Genomic DNA, 20,324 nt, shown 5'->3' on the forward strand with positions numbered 1-20,324 from the left:
CCTGAGGGGACGCGTGGTTCGGCCGAAGCGCCCTGCCAGGGGGCGGCAGGAAAACTACAACTCCCAGGGTGCCGCGGGGCGGAGCGGGCAGGGCACCGCCTGAGGGCGGGGGGTACGAAAGGGAACCTGCCGCCGGTGCTGCCCGAGGGGGTTTCCTCAGGTGAGGAGGTGGCGGGGGGGACGCGGCTGGGACCCCTCAGCCGGCGGAGGAGCGGGAGGGAAGGGAGGAAGGTGGAGGCTCCTCCCTTGGGTGGGTGAGGAGCCCCCGGGCGTTTCCCCATTGTTCGGGGTGTGTGAGGCGCCGGCGGGCAGGTGGGGTGAGGCGGAGAGGGCTGCGCTGCCCCCTCAGGGGAGGCTGCGGGCGGCAACGGGCCCGCTCAGCCCTGCCAGGCCGCCGCCCGCCGTCCAGGGCTTTTCCTCCCCTTGTCCCGCTGTGGGGAGGAGGCGGTGGGTGGGGAGGGGTCTTGGGGGTCTTCCCCGGGTGGGGGGATTGTCCTTAAGGGGAGGGGAGGACGCGTTCATCACCCCCGACAGCCCCTGACCCCCCAGGCCCGGCCTGAGGGAGGGCGGCAGCGGGCAGGGGGTGTCCCGCAGGGGAAAGCGGAGGGAGGAAGGGTCGCTCCCTCCTTCCTCCTCCTCGCCCAGCTTCTTCAAGGAGGTTTGGATCCTTTTCCCTGGAGGTGAGGTGTGCTCAGGAGGTGTTTGGAAACGAACCCTCTTTCTCGTGGTTAAGTAAAACTTTTCCTTTTTTTTTCTCCTAAGACACCGTTTCACGATATTCCAGTTTTTGGCAGTGTGAGACTTTTTTTTAGGGTTGTGGGGGTTTGGTTTGTGGGGTTTGTTTGGTTTGAGAGGTGTGTGTCTGGGGTTTTTTTCTGGATAAACTTCAAGCAGATAGACACCTCAATAACAGGTTTTCATTTCACCATTTAGGGGGGAAAAAAAACCAAACCAACCCTAAACAGTCCATGCATATGTTTACAAAACCTTTATCCCTGCCGTGTATAATTATGCTATTGACATCCAAATTGCCCCAGTTTTCATTTCTGCTCTGAGTGTTTAAGGCTTTGGGTTTTTTTTGCAAAATGTGTTTTTACCAAATTTTTGTGAACCATACAACTGTAAATGCTGGTGTTTGCTCCAGGCACATTCCAGGCTTGCTTCTGAAGCAAGACCCAACTTCAAGTAGCTGCCTTCATTGTCTTGAGGTGTGTGTTTTTAATTGTTGGTTGCTGGCCTCTTGCATAATCCCTTTTGATGGAAAGGGAAAGATAGCAGTTTGTTTTGTGGGTGCATGTAAGGAAAGCTGGAAGAACAAGTCCTCCTTCAGCTTTAATTTATAAAGAGGTTGTTGTAAGCAAAACCCTTATCTGTTCTTCTGCCAGGCAGGTTTCTTGTGAAACAGTTGAAGCACCAAGGGGAAATCAGCAGTAAACCACATACCACAAGTGCTCAGTGGGAGCTGAGGAAGATGCAGTGCTCCAGCCCCTGCCTCTGAAGGAGCTGGTGAGTGCAAATTTAGGCCTTTAACAAGTCTGGGGTTTGTGAGGCTGCATTTTGACTTTTCTGGTTTATTATGATTAAGTCAAAGTCACATTAGGATTTGGAAGCCTTTGGCAGTGGGGCTGAGTTGGCTGTAGTTTCAAACAATTATAATTATAAAATCACCTGAAGTTTAGCCAAGAAAGATCCCTGATAATACAACAGGAATAATAGATAGACAGCTATAGGTATGGAAAATATAGACATAAAAGATGAATTAAAGAACACTTACTTCCAGGAGTGGGAGGAAAAAGCTGCCTAGTGCCTGGTGCTCATGAATTATTTGCATTCCTTTTGAAAAGCAACAAGAGGAAGAATTCACTTAGTGAATCTTGATGGGTTTAGCTGATGTGTATTGTGGCACTTCAGGATCCTGAGCTGACAGTGATTTGAGGTTTGTTTCAAACGTGGAACTCTGGTGTGAAATGCTTATTTTAATTAAAATGTCTGTGTTCACAAAGCTGTTGGTATCTTGAGCATAAATATTTCCTAATTTGGGCTCCACTTTGTGCATGATATTATCTTTTTTTTTTTAATTATTTTTAGGTTTTTATTTTTAAAATAATCCAAAGGCTCTGTCAAACATGAAGCATATTCCATGGGCTTGTAAATTGTGATGCTGTGAGTGTCTGATCCTGATCAGTCCAAATCAGGCCTATTATATTTATAGGCTTCTAATTTTTACTGGCTGGTGGAGAATCCAGCAGGATGTGAGGAAGTCATTCTGGGACCTGGAGTGAACTGGAAATTGAGTAAATGTAACAAATGTCACGTTGGGAAGCTTTAAGGCAGCTTCTTCATATCTGTTTTCCTTTTCCTGCAGTGAAAACTGGTTCAATCAAAAAAGCAAGCAGGCAAACAACAAAATATATCTGTATTTAAAGCTTAGATACTGTCTCTCTCTCACAGAAATAAAAAATATTGGCTGATGATTTGAGGGCAAATAGATCTCATGTCCTCTTTCAGCTGGAACAGCTGCAGGGCACATGTTCTACTTTGTTAGAATCACTGGTGGCTGTGGACAAATATCTGCTCATAAAAGCAAGAGTGTTGTTGGTCCCTCTCTTCCTTTATTTGGGGTTTGGAAGCACAACCAAGGCTGAACTTTTCCTGTGTGGCTGTTTGCATCCTCAAAGAGGAAGATCTGGCAGTTAGAAGTGGTTGGTTTCACAAATGTGTGTGGTTTTAGTCTGACTTGGTTTTGAAAGTAAGTGTTTTTCTAGATCTTTGTGTAAGCAAACACCCTTTTCACCTGCTTTTTCTTAGTATTTACTGATATTATAACAATCAGGTATTGACACAAATCTATGCATAGCATCAAAACTGAAGAATTTATCAGGAAATGTCTTCACTAAGCCTGTTTTCCCCAGGGGGAGTCTTCTTCAGGCAAAAAGCAGTATTTCCTTTCTGAAGGTAGAGTGTAGAAAACTGATAGGTAATAAAGCCAACTCTGTATCTATTTATTTAAAATGCATCCATTCAATGCCCATCCTGAGGTGGGTTTTTTTGTTGTTTTTTTTTTTAACATTAATCTCTGCTGGACTGCCCTGAACCACCCTGAAGCTGTTATTCAACTTCTACTGCAACAGAAAGACATAAAAAGAAACCCCCCTGGTTTCAAAAGGTTAAATGTGCCTATTAAAGTTACAACCAATGTGATCTAAACCAGAATTATTCATAGCATTTTACCCAAGTAGCCATATACTGTTACAGACAAGTGGAAAGCTCTGACACAAACTAGAGCAGCTCAATTCTTGCATCAGTTCCTGAGTCATAAGGAGCTTCTGCTCTGCTCAAATGTGCTCAAGAAGAAACTGTCACCATCAGAGCTGTGGGTTGGGTGTTCTTGCCTTTTGGAGGCACATCCTGCCCTCTAGAAAGGTTGTCTTTCATCTTCTGAAAAGACTTCACTTTTTTTTGTTGTTGTTTTTCTTTTCATTTTGAGGTATTTTCTTACCTCAAGTATTGTTGAAAAAATAATATTCAAGTTCTTAAGTCAGGAATTTCTGTAGAGTACAACCAAGTCTTTCCAACCTTGAATTATATTCCCAAAGCTGAACTTTCCCTGCTGTTTCCAGCTATGCCCTCACTTCCCAGCAGCTGTGGAAACTGCCAAAATCCATGTGAATTTTCCCCATTCCTCTCTCTCTCATTCTGAGAAACCCAGCAGCTCAGCTCATCAGCTGCCTCTGCCAGCCAGCACCACACACCCAGTGCCTGGGTACCAACTGCTGCTTTTTCATTTCAGTGGAGGGATCATTTTATTTGTGATGTGGAAAGGGGAGCTGATAAAATAACTTGACACTGAAAGACTTGATATCCACTCTCATGCTTCTCACAGCAGGTGTGGCAGTGGAGGCTTTTCCTGCTCTGCCCCCCTCCTCACCAACTCTACAAATGAGTTGTGATGTTAATCCTGGAGTTTGGCTTTCAGGCTTTTTCAGTCCTCAGTCTTGGAGCTTTCAGCTGATAGCAGGGGATGATAATAAAAAGTTTTCCCACCAGGCTGAACTAATCTGTGTTTTCAAGTTGAGGCAGCAGCCTATGTGTGATTTTTAAAAGCTGAAAGGAAATTAATCATAGGAACTGCTCCGTTTTTTTCTTCAGAAACTGCTGAGGTTTTTTTTCTTGCCAAGGGTCACCATACCTACTTCGCAGTCATTTAAAACTCATCCACTGGATTTTCATGTAACAAAAAATAGTAACAAATTTCAGTTTGGGAAATGAGTCACTGAAGGAGTTTCCCCCTGGAGTTGAAGGTTTTCATTTGGACAGTTTCCTTTTATTAATCTCTGGTTCGAGGGCCTTGTCTCTCCCCCTCTTTTTTTATTTTTGTTATGAAATATTATGTTTTCCTAAAGCTCCTAAGCTGCAGGTACTGCAGGGTTTAAGAGCTGGATGTAGCTTCCAACATTTTATTGACTAGAGAATAGGCAGATGTTGTACTGTTGACACAGGGAGTGTCTGAACAAGGCAGCTCAAGCATGATGTAGCACTTTTTAGTTTATCCAAACAATTGAATGCAATAAATGTGGAATTTCTTTGTTATGTGTGGCAAAAGTGGAGGGGGAAAAAAGCAAGATTTGTAGCTCACTGTCCCCAGAATCCTCTTCCAGACTGAGGTGGGCTGTTCTCAGGCAATTGAGAAATTCTGCTTATTAGCATAGAGGCTTCATTAATGCTTCATGACCGTGCTGTCAGGAGAGAAATTAATTGCAGTATTGCCTTTTCCAAGTGGTGTGTGCTCTCTGTCCTGATACAAATCCCTCACAGCTCAATGCTGCAGCCAGAGGAGTCTGGAGCTGTGGGGAAGCTTATCAGTGGTGGTGCCAGGCAGTAACTGTTCTATAGCAATCACATTGATTTTTTAGATCCTGGGTGTGGAATAGTCTCTGCGTGGCCCAGTTTGGAGCAGACTGATAAGGCTCCTTGTTTCTTAGCAACCACTGTCTGCCATAGCCAGCAACCTGCCCTCTGCAGCTGGAGGGAAAAGCCTCAAATTTGTGTCTTTAACCAAGGTAAGTCCTTCCCCCCAGCATCTTTAATTTGCTTTTGAATAAAAGGAATGCGTTGGCAGAAGTTCCTTAACAAAGGGAAAGTGTAACTTCTCTCTCATTAATAAGGCATTCTGATTTCTCTGTTATTTAGAGCTGTGTCTTTGCTGGGCATGGAGGTGCCATATGTCCTTCTCCTCACTAGACTTGTAGCAGAAGTTGCCAGCAAGTCTACTGAAAGTTTGGTAGGTACTTGAGGGCTTTTTCTCATGCCAGGTGCTATAAATACAGCAGGATCAGATTGTTTTCCTCTCACATTGCAGTTAAAGGCTTTTTAATTGCACAGATACAGCCTGCACTGCTAGAACTCAGAACTGAACTCTCACAGCAGGTCAGTTTGCTGGGCTTGCAGGAGAGTTCAACCAAAAAAACTTTGTCCTGAAGCTGATTTGAGATGTTTTATCTATAAATCTCCTGGTTCTTTGCTGCAGTCTGCCTCCCCATGATGCACTAATAGTGTAAAGCCAGCCAGCTCAGGTCTGTTTGGACAATCCCAACCATTTTTCCTGATAATTATGATAATTGTCACTCCTGGATTTGATGGGTTTGGTTGATGAGCAGAAGCATAGTGCCTGTTACCTGTTAGGTATATTTAATGTATAGATATATGGAATATAGATCAAATCTTGGCACTTTTGACCAAGAATCCTTCAGCCCTTTTTAAGACTGATTTGAGTTGCTGTATTCTTGAGGGAAATCTACCTGCAAAACTTTGAAAGGCATGAAAGTTTTATGACATGTTTCTTGTACAGCTTCAGAGAGTGGATATGCTCAAGTCTATTATGGGATGTTACTGTCATCTATCAAAAGAACCAAGGAGTTTCTAGCAGCCATTTATCTCTAAACTTATGGCACAGCTTGTTGTCATTTGTAAATTATTTGGAAACTTTATGTAAACAAACTAAAAATAAACTGCTTTCAGGATATGGGATTTTTTAAAAAAAATTTTTATCTTACATTAAATGCTGAAGGAAGAAACTTCTGTTGTTCTCCTGGATTGCTCTGCTGGATGTAGATGTTGGCAATTTGGGCATTCAGTGAAAAGTGGGTTTTGCCAGAAGTATTTTTGAGCCACTCTGTCAGGGCATTTGTGTGGTGCTGTCTGCAGGATGACTCCCCTCTAAACTCTGCTTCACTGAAGAATTTAATAATTATTTAATAATTATTTAAAGCAGTTTTCTGAGGCTTTGTCCAACGTCAGCAGCAGAGTGTGCATTTGCTCTCAAAGCATTAGTCTGGGGAGCAGCTGGCAGGTCAAAATTAGCCTGAGATTGTTATCTGCTTGTGAGGGTGTTTAAAGCAGAAGAAAAAGTTTTAGCTGTGGTTAGTCCTTAGTCCTGTATGTTGTCTGTGTTTTATTTTTGCTGAAGCATTTTAGTGAACTTAAGAACATCTGCAATGTGCTGTAATTTCTTTTTTTTTAGGTTTCAGAATCAGAATGCTGTGTGGATATGTTGGATTCAAACAGATCCTGCCCAGTAAACAACCAGTGCAGTCCAGGTACAGTGTGTCATTGGTTAATAAAATTCCAGTTTGGGTTTAATAAAGTTAACCCCAAAATACAGCACCTGATTAACTGGGGAGTGGAACCAAACTAATTACTGGAGGTACATGTTGAATTCTGTCCTCTCTATGCAGAGGTAATGCTGCTTATGGCTTATAAGTGTTCTTCTTGCATGGTAAGGAGAATAGACAGCTATTAATAAGGTTTTTTTCATATTTTTTTTTTTATTTAGTGTGCTGTTGGATTATGCAAATGCTACTGTGAATGCTTAAAAGCCCATATAATCAGCAGAAAAAGCAGCAAGGCTGTAATGCCTGTCTGAGGGAGCATTAAGAATAATTTCAGTATTGTCTTGTTAGTACAGAATGCTTCATTCTTCCTTGGGCCACATCTATAGAGTTGTTTTCTTCTAAGTGGAGTTAAACTCCTGTCACTCTCCAGCAGCAGCAAAAGAAAAAAAATTCCATTTTTTGGAATGCTGTTTTATTTAAAATCAAGGAGTGAAAGTGGGCAAAAGGGTTGCAGAGCCCACAGGAACGAGAGAAAAACAAGAAACAACAAGAAAACTGGGCTCCACTTCTGGTTTTAGCCATCTCCTTGTGATTTTAAAACATTTGAAGCCTATTTTTACTGCTTTGTTAGCTTCTCAAACTGCTCCTTCATTTAATGCATTTATTTCTGCTTCTAAATTCTCCAAGATGGAGCATGAACAATTGTCTCTGAGCTATGGGATTCTGGTCTCTTCAATCTTACTGTAAACTGATAATTTACCAATATCTTTGGGTCAGATAAAAGTGCTTTGGTGCTTCCTTCCTGTTACTGTAGGAAGTCTTGGCCCTTGTGTGGGGTCTGGTTTTTTAGCTGAAATGTCAGATGTGATTTATTACTGTGGGCATCCCAAGTGCTGCTTCTCTCTAAGGCAAGAGCTGCTTTCAAATCAGCACCTTGCTAATGGTTTGCTTTATGGGATAATTGATACCAGTTTGGCTCAAGGCTCTCTCCAACTGGATTTTAACCAGCACAATAAGTCTTTTTCCTTTAAATGGAGACTGTAATAGGATCTAATATGAATATCCTCCTAATCTTCATGTCTCAAGTCTAAGCCTCAAGTGAAACCACCAGAGCTTTATTGTATTAAATAAAGTTGTCCTTGAAGATGTGCCCTAAATATTTTTTCCTTAACAAAGAGACAACAGCATGTGTGTTTAAACAGAAACTGGGAGGTTTGAACACCCAAGACATAGGCCAGGATGAAAGTTTAATCAGTTTCCAGCCTGCTCCGTGGGGTGACTGATACAAAACACTTGCCATCTGTCACAGGGTAGTTTAAACAGGCTTGGGAAGAGGGTGTTTAAGTGGAACAAATAATCCAATATTGAAAGGACTGAAGCATGTTAAAAAAGCTGTGCTGTGGCAGGATTTGTAGGGACACCAGCATTTTTTATTTTTTATTTTTTTATCATCCAAATACATTCTTTGGTTCCTTGTCCCTGCCCACTTCTGTTTTCAGTAGGCAGTAGTGAAGTGCAAGTGGCATTGCTTTTGTTTCAGCCATGTACCAGCCTCTGAAAATAAACAGTAAAATTCTGCAGCTTTTTGAGCATTGCTGTGGGTAGTCACAGGTTGTTAGACACTTCCCATTTTTCTCTGAGCTAAAATGTGTAAAGCTGTGAATGGAGCTGTGTTGAAATTGCCCTCTGGGAGTTGTTTGCTTGTAACTCATTCTACTGCTTTGCCTCTTGAAAGGTTATATCCTCTCAACTTGTGTCATATAATAGGAGGCAGGAGGTGTTTGTAACCAGTAGACTAAACAGAGAGAATTGCTGTTGCCTCTGCCTCTTTTTGCAGACCTGGCAAGATCTTCGGTATGGTTTTTTTTTTTTGTTTGTTTGCAAGCCTTTGTACATCTTATTCTTATGCAGGTTGTTACAGAAGATGGAATGAGGATGGCAGCAGCAGCTGCATTAGGTGCAAAAATGAAACTCTTCCTGTTTCATCTGTTTCCAATCTGACTGAATGCAGAAATAGTGAGTTCTTTACCATTCCTTTATCCTGAGGGCTGCTTTTTGACACTGAGATCTCTTCTTGCCTGCATGGTCCATGAAGACTGCTCAAAGGGGTGTAGACTTTTCTTTTCCCTCCCTTCAACTTTTTCCAAAATCCTAAATTACAACTTTCAGCTTTTGAACATTCAACACATGAAAATGTTGAGATTTGGTTTGCAGGAACTGTGCAGAGTGCTGTGGAACCATTCCAGAGCTGAGGGCCTGGGGGGGAATAAATAAAATCTTGTTATGTATTAGAGTACCTAATCTGTGAAGCCAAATGCAACATTAAAAAAAAAAAAATCACACAGCCCAGTGTAAGTTTTTGAAAATAAAAAAGAACAGTGCTAAACATCAAAATGTGGAACTTACAGGGTAGGACCTGTGTCAAACAATGGCTGATTTTTGACACTGAGATCTCTTCTTGCCTGCATGGTCCATGAAGGCTGCTCAAAGGGGTGTAGACCTTTTTTTTCTTTTCCCTCCCTCCCTCCCTTCAACTTTTTCCAAAATCCTAAATTACAACTTTCAGCTTTTGGACATGCAACACATTATGAAAATGTTGAGATTTGGTTTGCAGGAACTGTGCAAACTGGAACCATTCCAGAGCTGAGGGCCTGGGGGGGAATAAAAAAAATCTTATTATGTATTAGAGTACCTAATCTGTGAAGCCTAATGCAACATAAAAAAAAAAAATCACACAGCCCAGTGTAAGTTTTTGAAAATAAAAAAGAACAGTGCTAAACATCAAAATGTGAAAATTACAGGGTAGGACCTGTGTCAAACAATGGCTGATTTTTGACACTGAGAGCTCTTCTTGCTTGCATGGTCCATGAAGGCTGCTCAAAGGGGTGTAGACTTTTCTTTTCTTTTCCCTCCCTCCCTCCCTTCAACTTTTTCCAAAATCCTAAATTAAACTTTCAGCTTTTGAACATGCAACACATTATGAAAATGTTGAGATTTAGTTTGCAGGAACTGTGCAGAGTGCTGTGGAACCATTCCAGAGCTGAGGGCCTGGGGGGGGAATAAAAAAAAATCTTGTTATGTATTAGAGTACCTAATCTGTGAGGCCAAATGCAACATTAAAAAAAAAAAAATCACACAGCCCAGTGTAAGTTCTTGAAAATAAAAAAGAACAGTGCTAAACATCAAAATGTGAAAATTACAGGGTAGGACCTGTGTCAAACAATGGCTGATTTTTGACACTGAGATCTCTTCTTGCCTGCATGGTCCATGAAGGCTGCTCAAAGGGGTGTAGACTTTTCTTTTCCCTCCCTCCCTTCAACTTTTTCCAAAATCCTAAATTAAACTTTCAGCTTTTGAACATGCAACACATTATGAAAATGTTGAGATTTAGTTTGCAGGAACTGTGCAAACTGGAACCATTCCAGAGCTGAGGGCCTAGGGGGGGGGAATAAATAAAATCTTGTTATGTATTAGAGTACCTAATCTGTGAGGCCAAATGCAACATCCAAAAAACAAAATAAATCACACAGCCCTGTGTAAGTTTTTGAAAATAAAAAAGAACAGTGCTAAACATCAAAATGATGAAACTTACAGGGTAGGACCTGTGTCAAACATCCAGTGAATACTGACTTTTGTGGCTGCTTTAATCTCTGCTGTAAGAGAAAGGCATTTGCTGTGGGCACATTTGCCAGGGACTTCTTCACAAAAGAGCTCAGACTACACTTGAGTCCCTTGAAAAATCTCTATTAAGAAGGGTGGATTAATTTTCTACTTGTGCTTTGTCTGAGAGGTGAGAATTGTTCAATTCCTTGTTAATGTTTCTAAATGGAAGAGAGAACTTGATGTAAGTTTCTGGGAAATGTGCTTGTGAGTTATTTTTTTGGACAAAATATGGTGATGCTTGTTTGCTTCCTGTTTTGAAAGCCACAAAGTGATACAAAGATTGACTTTTTCATGGCAGAAATCAGGATTCATACCCAATTTCAAACAATTACCTAGAAATGGAATAACCTTTTACTAAGATTTTCAACAAATCTGTAGTTTTTGTCATATTTTCATTTAAAAGAAATTCTTTTTTTCTTCCAGCTAGGAATGAGGAATTCAGAGGACTGAATTTCCAAATGAATATGAGCACTGTAACTCCTTTCATACAGAACATAGGTGAGTGAATGGGTGTAGCTACTCAGTGCAGGCTCTGCTTATTGTAACTTACAACCCTTTGTGATGTGATGTCTGAAACAAGTTGTAAAATATGTTTTTCTGCAGCATAGTTTTTATACTAACCATAATCAGCCAACTTTTTCTAGTTTATTCTCACCAAGAATCTTTTCTCAGACTTGGAGCTGAATTTTGAGGTAACTGTGTTTTTACTGAATGGTTCTTTTCATCTTGTCCTAATGAGTCAGAAGTTTCTGGTCCAGAGTGGAATGCCCCCAAGCACTGGTTTTGAAAGCTCAATAAAAGAAACAGAATGATGGATTGAAAATCTGGCTGTCTTCAGGAAAGTAGAGACTATGGCTTTTCTGGCACTTGGCATGTGAGGCTGGGGAAGTGGTTCAGAGAATGAAATGAGTATTCAGAGATCTTTGCAAATGCTTCAGTGAGGTCTGTCTGGATGTTAAAAAAAAAAACCAACCCAAAAACCCACAAAAACCAATCACAAACCCACTTTTTTGTCCTATGGAAGTTGGTCATTATCTTTTTTTTTTTTTAATGCTTCTACTAGAGGAGTTTTCTAATTAATAATAGCCTTTTATCTCTCTTTTGTATTTATAATTTTTTTCTTGCACAGGGGGTCCTGAAGTAGCAGCCTCTCTCATCTTAGGGACATTTTTCATCAGCTTATTCCTGGTTCTCTCAGTTGCTTCTTTCTTCTACCTCAAACGTGCCAATAAACTTCCTAATGTTTTCTACAGAAGAAACAAAGGTAAAATACCTCTAATTGTTCATTTCATCTCCACAGCTTTGGCTGTGCTGACTTTCCTCACTTAAAACCTTTTACATTTCTTCATGGCAATGTTCTGTCTTAATGTAGCTACTGCTGCTCTCTCTTTTGATCATCCAGGTGAAAAATTTTCTCCTGGGCTGTGTTTGCAGTATCCTGTTTTCCTGGAAGTGCAGAGCATGTCTGTTCTCACTCTCAGTGTGCTTAGGTGCATGTTGCACAATATCTCACTAAATCAGAAATTTGTTTTTTGTAGCTTTGAAGGATTTGCCAGAGTGCAGTACTTGCCATTACTTGGCACTGAATATTATCTAAATAAAAATAAAGTCAATCCTTTTTTGCACACAGGGCAGTTTGTTAGGACTTAATAATACTGGTTTATTCCAGCACACAAAATGCCAGACACTTATGATACCTTACAAAACCTGTTTATTCTTGGGTTAGGGAGAAGGAAACTATGCTACCAAAGGGCAGTGCAGTCCCCATGATTGTGTCACCAGCAGCAGAAGGGGAATAGAATTTGAGGTCCCTCATCCTTGCCCCTTCAGCTCTATTTGCCCTCAGGGCTTGGAAGAGCCAACTCCCTGATTTTTGGGTTTGAATTTTTTTTATTTTTTTTTTTTTTTAAAGCAAACACCCCTTTGCTTTTGGGGGTTTTTTGGGTAATGGAATCCTGTGGCAGGTGATGTCTCTGTTTAGCTTTGACACCCAGGCTGGGCTGTGACTCTGGCTCACCCCTGCTGTGCAGTCTCTGAGTGATTCCCATGACAACGTCTGGCACAGCATTTGCTGTGTTAGAGCTCCTTCTGCTGAAAGCAAGCTGTTTACTGGCTGGGCTTGCTAAACAAATAGACCTCCTGTTATTTTCACCCCTGTCTTCCAGGGCCAAGCTCAAGCTAGGCTGTCACAAGAGAAATTAGCTTAAGAAGAGCAAAAAGGCTGTGGGTAGAGCAACACAATCCCACCATTTGGCTAGGAATGGTGTCTCTAGTCATGGTAACTTCATGGAACATCACATTCCCACTCTCTGTGGTACAATTTCATGGAACAATAGGTGCCACAGGAACAGCTACACTCCTAACCTAAAGGTTTCAGTGGTTTGTGATTGCTTTAGGTTGCTACTTCAGTTTTTAAGTAGGTCAAGAGCTGTCCTGCTGTGACATTTCCCAGCTGGCTGGACACCAGCTCTCTGCAGAAGCTTCAGTGATGCTGGGCTCACTCCTGCATTTTGCACTGGTAGTTCCCTCTGGTCCAAAGCCTTGATTTGAAGGAGAAGCATTAGAAACATTTCTCTGGCCTATTATCACCTTTCATTCTGCCTGAATGATGACTTATCATGTGCTCAGTAAGGGCAGCAACCTCTTCTATAAAGGGCTTGCATCTTTCACTGCTCAACTATTTTCTCCTTGCCCTGCCTTTTTCTGGCTCAGAGGGCCACTTTTCCTGGTGAAGCTTCTTCATACTAAAGACAGACTGCTGTGGCTGCCTTCTTGGAAAGCAAAATAAGTCCTTCTTGGAGACCTTTTGCAACCCTTTATCCCTGCTCTTGAAAAGAGTCTTGCAGGGGATGTATTCTACTAATGGGTTTTCTGAATGTTTTGGTAATCTTTGTGATAAAACAATTTTTATAACAATAGAACTGTTCTGTTGCATGAATATTTTAGAAAACTAGCTGTTCCAGTCTTCTAGATTAATGATGGTTATAGGTTATACTCTCTTTTTCTCTCTCTTCTAGCATCTGTTCTTCAGCCTAGTGAAACTGTAAGTAAATTCTGCCCTGGCAATAGGAACAAGCAAGTACAAACATCAAGTAATCAATAACTTGATGAAGTTTTAATACTTCATTAGGAAGCTACTTAATTTGATGTCTGAGACTGACAGGAAAATAAATAAAAGGTGTTTGGGGGTTCTTTGTCCAAACTTGGGAGGGAAAATAGTGAAATATGGGCACTGCCAGTATGGATTCTCTCAACTTGATTTTTCCAAGAAACATGGTTGACACAATAAATATAATTGGAACTCTGAAATGTTTCTGTATTTTTAAATGAAAGACTTAAGACAAAAGGTGCTGTGTTTGATGTGATCATTCTTTTGTCATGCAGGCATCCATGATACCTCCCCCAGCTTCTTCAGGTGAGGAACTGTTCTCTGGGTCTTGCTGCTACAAGTATTTTACTTGTTGGCTTCACTCTGGTGCATCTCCTTTACTCAAAAGCAGGCAAACTAGCTCAAAATGGGTATGCTAAGAACACACAGCCAAAACAATGACTTGTAAAGCCTGGAATAAAAGTGGAATCTGTTGAGGGGACAGAAATCCAATGAAATCTGTCCTACAAATCTCTTTGATAGGATTTATTGCTTTAATTAACAGAGGCAGACAGTATTGATGGAATACTTTGTTAAAAATAGATCTTTGACAGCCCCTAAACTAGATTTTTAACTTCTCTGTCCTATTAGAGAAATCTTACCAGTAAATGCAGTGGGGGTTTTTTTTATTCATAAGTGCTCAAAAATTAAATTATTCAGCCTGGGACCCATTTTCAGGATTGGAGTCTTCTTGACAATGCCAGACTGACTCATTTTCAGGCTTCCTGATTTGAAGCTCATCAGCTTCAAGTAACACAGACTGTTTGGAATACACTGTTTTGTGTGTGAGGGGTGCTTGTAGGTTGGCTTTCTTTCACAGTGTGGGTTTTTAATAAATGTGAAACTCAGGCAGAAATGTATTTATTGGGGAAGATTTCATCTAATGAGCTTGTGTCAGTTTTCCTCTCTAATTTTTCATAATTTCAGCCTATAACATTACTGAGAAATTCCTGCTTTAATCCACTGGTTTAGACCAGATCTTGGTAATTCAAGGGAAAAAAATTGCTTTTTGTTATGCCTCTAAATTTGTGTTACTTCTAGGAAATAGCACATGCTGTTCTTTCATTATTAATGAGCCAGTGAGAGCCTAATAAAGCATGAAATATTTAAATAGGACTCTTCCAAAATATGTATTTTAAAGGGCAATGGATTACATTTAATCAAATCAAGGCTTTCTTGTAAATGACTCTGACCATGTAACAACATTTGCAAGTAAGTAGGTAGTAAAGGTTATATTTTGCAAATGAGAGAAATTTTTGTATCTATATGAAAAATTAATTTAGACTAGGAAAGTGGATTTCTTTCTCCAGGGTAATACAGCAAAATATCTTTATCCTTAATTCATGTACAAGGCAGGGACAGGACTTGTGGTGACTCTAAAGATAAACCAAATCTTCTAAAAAATGAGGAAATAATGGCCTGCTAAGCTCTGCAAAATTTCTGGTCTCACCTTATGTGTGCATAGCCCTGTTTAATCAAGCCTGTATTATTAAAATTTAATTTTTATTAATGCTGGCTTTAACTTTTGCTCATTTTTTTTAAGATTTGTTGTAATCCTAGCCTGGTTCTGGCTGCTGGACTGACAGCCACTGCTGCTTGTGGGAAGCTGGGCTTTCCTTACTGAATTTATGCCTCGATTTAAAATAGGAAAACCAGTTATGGAAGCTTTTGTTAGGGCTGAAAAGTGAGCTGTGAGCACTTAAATAATGGAAATTTGTTTGTAGTAACTATTTAGCAAGCTCTTGGCTGCTTGTTTAAATGTTTTTTTGGGTTTTTTTGTAGCCTCTCTCAGCTCTCCCTTGGGGTTTTTTGTGTTTCGGTGGTGGTGCCTTGCGGCTTCTTTGGGTTTTTTGGGGTGGTTTGTTTTTTTTTTAAGGTCCAGAATGGCTCTGATGACTCAGGAGCTTTTGGCTGGCACGTTTTGGTGTGAAGTGATGATTTTCAGAGTCCTGCAGGAGCTGCTAATGATGTTTCTGTGCCCACCCTTTCAGTTCGGAAGCCACGCTATGTCAGACGAGAGCGGTCGCTAACGACGTCTGCATCTGCTGCTATCATCTCCTCTTCTGAAACCAGGGTCAGCAACGTGTAGCCTTGATTCTTGCCTTGATTCAACGTGGGTACACAGTGGGGAAGAAACTTTTTTTTTTTTTTTTTTTCTGGATCCACTGAATGCCAGGAAAACATCACGAGCAGCTGACCTAAACGGAAGGCAAATTCCTCTCGGGCAGAGGGTTTGTGCCAAATGTTGACAGAGAAATGAACTCCTGCAAAGATGCTCCTGAGAGGCTGCATCCAGTTCACTGAACTGCTTTGGTGATCTTGAAATGCACTATTCCAGCTCTGTGGTTTTGTTTGTCTCCTACAGATGCTGTGTTGGAAAAATCTCTCTTTACAGAACCTGCCTTTCCTTTGGCCCACTTTTAGTTTTGGCAAATTCCTTCTTCCTGTGTTGTGATGTGTTGTGTCCCCAGAGGTGGCTGTCTCAGTGCTGCAGGACAACAAAGAATCCTGGGATTACTCAAGGATGTGGACCTGCTTGAAGGACCCACTTGTAAAAGCTAACACTAAGTGCCAGTGCTTTATGTTTTAGGACAATATAACAATCCTTAACATGCAAGTATCCTTCTGAAGCAAAAAATGATGCCTCCTGGAGCATCCTCTTCAGCTTATGATGTAGCTGACCCTGGTTCTTAACTGTGAATATCAACCCCCTATCCAGATGTTGTTCTTGGTGCTTTTGAAGGCTGTGGTCAGTATGGGTCCAATCCCAAGTCTGAGAATTTGTTGGGAAGCTTTTCCAATGGCTTCAGCTTAGCCCTTGGACCAAGAGCCATTTGTTATGGCTTTGTTACTGATAGGCTGCTGTGTCTGTCCTGCAAAGTGTCTCTCCACTGGCTCCCTTCCCTTAATCCAGGGAGAGCAGAATTCCTGCAGGGCAGCTGTGCCTCCATGAGAGGTGTCAGTGAGTAGAGAGATGAACTGGAGAGAGGTTTGGTGAATTTCTGCCAATGCAATAAGGACTTTCCTTGGGCAAGCTCTTCATTTATATGCCTGACATCTGCAGGCCAGCACCTTATGACAGAGCTCAATGTGGATTTCTTTGTTGGAAGTGCCAGCCTAAATAGCCCCCTCTCTCAGCTGCTTGTTCTTGCCTGTCTTATGCCAGCTGTGTGGCTGAGTAGTCACTCCATCAGGAAATCAGAGTAGCTATAAAAATTCTTTTCCTGAGATGATCCTGCACCCACTTTTCTTCCTTGTTGCCATGTGAACACCAAATCAGCCAAACAGGCAGAAGAGTGGGAAATGAGTGAAAAAACCTGAGGTTGCTAAATTGGTTGCAGCATCACTGTCACCATATGTGAACTTCTAACTATGCAGCTTCTGTGTTCTCCCCTACCTGTGTTGCTGTGGCCTGGTTTGGTTTTGCTGACACTCCCCTCTGGGTCTGGGCTCCTAAAATTAAATTACTTGGAAGCTCTTCAGCAGCATCCACCAGCATGAACCTTAAACTGGAACAGTTGGTTCTCTTCTTCAGGGAAATGGGAACACAAATGTCTTGAGCTGCCATGACACCCATATGGAGAGTCCAGACCTTCTGATCTTGATTCTCTTTTCTCTGTGGTTAAAACTTAAAAGATGAGAACTGTGATGGGAGGAGATAAATTTATCTTCTGGACCAGACCTGGCTGTTTCAGCAGAGTTGGATTTCCTTTTATCCCTCTCCTTACCAGTTAATGAGATCTCTTGTAGCACCCAAACACACTGGGGTGAAGACTGAGGATAAAAAACAATTAATGAAGAGACCCCCACCCCACCCCCCCAAAAACAAATTGCTGTATGGAGAAACTTAAGATTGTCTGATAAATTCTGCACAAAGCTGACAGCAGACAGTGCCACTTGGAGCCCCTCCCTTCAGCTTGCAACATGAAATGTGCTTTCTGTGTCCCAAGTTCAGGCAGTGGCAGTTTTGTTTGTTATTTTGATGTCTTTTTGTGCTGCTGTAGTTTTTCCATTGGTAGGAATAATGTCTGGAGATAGTTGGTTTTGTTGGTTTTTTTTTTTTTTTCCTGACCTTAGTTGCTGAATATTTTCCTAACTGCTAAGGAAAAGGAGTAACTATGCAAATAATGCCAAGAAACTGCACCTTTTGAAAGCAGGGAGCTTCTGCTTGTGAGTCTGTCAACTGTAGTGCATTCTTGTGTTGCTTAGTTGCTAATGTTTTCTTTCTAGTCATAAATTATTGAAGGATAAATCATGTCCCTGTCTGTCTGAACCCCCCACCTTCTCCTCAAGTGTATATTGAAATTTTATGTGAAGCACTGAACTTTGCAGTCAAGTTTTTCTCAAGAACATCTCTCCCTTTCCCTTCTGCCCTCCTTACCCCAAGCAAACTTGCAAATGCAGTGGATGTATTTACTTTTTTTTTTTTTTTGAGTTTCGAGAACTGTTCAGCTTTTGTTATTGCTAACATGGTGAATTCCTGGTCTAAACAGTTTCTCATTTGTTTGCACTGTCAAATTAACTATATATGATGTGGTGTTTTGGTTTCCATCTCATTCTGAAGTAATAATTCATCCATAAATCTATTTTTAAAAATTGGCTTTAATGGACCCTGATATTTAATGTCTTTGTATATTTTTAAATTGTGCCAAAATAAATGTATTTGAGCTTTTTTCTTTTTTTTTTTAAATGACTGTGGGAGATCATTCACGTGTTTCCTTTTCAAGCATGGAGTGAATGGAGCCAGATTATCATCTGAAGTAGCTGATTGTTCCAACTTGTGTGGCCCCAGCCCTGATGGCCTCACCTTGAGTGCTGTGCAAGTGACTCTTCAGCAGAGAATGGGACTTCAGGAAGTGACAGAGCTGTAACAGGAGTGTGTGTTTACTTCCATCTCATTCCAAGAAGACAGCAAAAAACCTGGGGCTGCTAGACAGTAGCAAATGTGCTAGAAAAGGAGATAACCAGGTTGATTTATCAATTAAAGGGAAGATTATAGTCCTGGGTTCTCCCTTCATCTCATCTACGTTTAATTTTAATTTTTTTTTTCCCTTTCCTCCCTGGGAATTTGATACTCTTGTTGGATTTCTTGCCTGCAAATGTATCTTGTGTTCTTAACTTCAGTTGCCAAAACAATCCACAATAAGGAGCTGAGCCATATGGCTTGCAATCCCAGTAGTTAAATTTGGCAGTGAGCTTTTTTTTTTTTTTTTTTTTCACAAAACTGAAGTAATCTGATGTAGGAAAAGGATTCTGCTTTTAGTGAAATATGCTGATGAGGAAGGAGAAGCCAAATGCTTTAATGCCTACTGTGCATAAACTGTGGAAAGTAATAAATTTTGTTGTTAAAGCCAAGGTGACAGTGGTGTGTGCCAAGAGGAATGGACCTGGAAGATTATCTCCCAGGGAGAGGAAGACTTAAAAAGTGGATTTATGAGCTAAATGGACTTTGACCACCATGCAGACCAAACTGGAGCAGCCTTTGGGATGAGGAAGTACTGAGTGTCCTTGCCATTAGGACTGAATTCAGGAGGTGAAATTGGCAGTAATTGAAGTGGGGAGAGCAGTAAGTGGATTTATAACAGGCAGCAGGTTGAGCTTTGTGTTTTGCACACCTGAGAGCAGCTGTGTCCCCTCTCCCCATGACACCAGCTGAGGGTGAGGGCATTGAGGTGGAAGAATCATTTCTTGGGTTTCTCCATCTAAAACCTTGTGTTTCACTCAAATCAGTTACCCAGCTGGAGGCCTCCCAGAAGCCTGGTGCCACAGCCATAAAGAATGCAACAGAAATGATGGTGCCTGCAGACATTTAGCATTTTGCTGTGTGAAACTGCAGGAAGTTGGCTAGAAAAAGTGCTAAAGCTTTGTGCAAACAGAGTTCCTGAGGTTCAACCTACCTTCCCCTTCCAGTTCCTGGAAACTGTGTCCTGAGGTTGTCTCCTATCTTTCTCTGCAGATTTTTTTTTTTTTTTTTTCCTTCCACACCCAAGATCTGAGTGACAAAAGCTGCTCAGGAGCATTGCTTGGAAATACAGCTGGAATTCTGGGTGCAAGTTTAAGACTTGAAGGCTGAATGTTAAAGAAATTGAAGAGGAGTGGGGAAAAAAATAGAGGAAATGAGGTGCTAATTGGGAAAAAGGAACAGTAAGGTTTTTTTACTCTTATCCTACAGTTACACAGGAGGGCATTTAAGTTGCATGAGTAAAGACAATGAAAGAGAAGGAGAGAAAATTAAGTGGATAAAAAAGCTTGGGGCTCTTCTACTGGCTGGGAGGGGAGATTCAGTGGTGTGTGGCTGCAGGGAAGTGCTCCAAGAGGCTGAGCTCAGTAGGAAAGTGTGGCTGTGAATGGGGGATAGGAACTTGGGGAAAACATCCAAAAGTTGGCCCTGCTCTCCCTTAGAATTAATCTGCTTGTCACTGGAGGTTGTTTGAAGGAATACACTTTATGTCTGATGTCTGCTTCCATTGCTCTTGTGCCAACACTGAGGTTTGTTGAAATGTCTTACAGCTGCTTTGCATTTTTGTCATTTCTTTTCAACACTCCCTGGTGAGGGAAAAAAAAAACAAAACAAGCCCTAAATGATATAATGTTTATCACTTTAATAGCCTTGACATATTTTTGTTGCTAACTGAATGGAAGCAGCACTATTCTGATAATTGCACTTCCTGTTTCAGAGCCTGGTGATTTATGTCCCTGAGTAAAGTCTTCAAAGTGTTTTAAAATTATAGTTGCAATAAGATGCACTGCAGCTCTGAGGTGTTTGCTCCAGATGATTAGATCTTTACCACTGAGGTTGTTGGATTCTCTAGCAGGCCTCATATAGTAAGGGTTAGTTTTTAGACATGTCAGACTGATAATTTTTTTTTAATGAGTGTTGCTTATGAATAAGTCATCTGTTT

General features: G+C 41.2%; 1 protein-coding gene across 8 annotated transcripts; it reads left to right on the forward strand.

The window, feature by feature from the left end:
- Positions 1-42: 42 nt before the first annotated feature.
- C23H1orf159 (chromosome 23 C1orf159 homolog) lies at positions 43-18,106 on the forward strand. 8 transcript variants are annotated; one of them, XM_071766823.1, is made up of 11 exons: positions 44-160; positions 1,386-1,506; positions 4,894-5,060; positions 5,193-5,281; positions 6,521-6,596; positions 8,523-8,627; positions 10,698-10,772; positions 11,404-11,538; positions 13,292-13,317; positions 13,659-13,689; positions 15,414-18,106. In XM_071766823.1, exons 4-11 carry the CDS (start codon positions 5,210-5,212, stop codon positions 15,509-15,511), a joined length of 618 nt encoding a protein of 205 aa, XP_071622924.1. In that variant the 5' UTR covers positions 44-160; positions 1,386-1,506; positions 4,894-5,060; positions 5,193-5,209; the 3' UTR covers positions 15,512-18,106. The 8 variants fall into 8 exon arrangements, with proteins under 8 accessions (XP_071622931.1, XP_071622924.1, XP_071622923.1 ...); XM_071766822.1 differs by having other exon boundaries at positions 4,914-5,060; XM_071766825.1 differs by having other exon boundaries at positions 71-160; positions 1,390-1,506; positions 4,914-5,060.
- The last annotated feature ends 2,218 nt before the right edge of the window (positions 18,107-20,324 follow it).

The sequence above is a fragment of the Heliangelus exortis genome, chromosome 23 (assembly GCF_036169615.1).
Source record: "Heliangelus exortis chromosome 23, bHelExo1.hap1, whole genome shotgun sequence".
Taxonomy (NCBI): Eukaryota; Metazoa; Chordata; class Aves; order Apodiformes; family Trochilidae; genus Heliangelus; species Heliangelus exortis.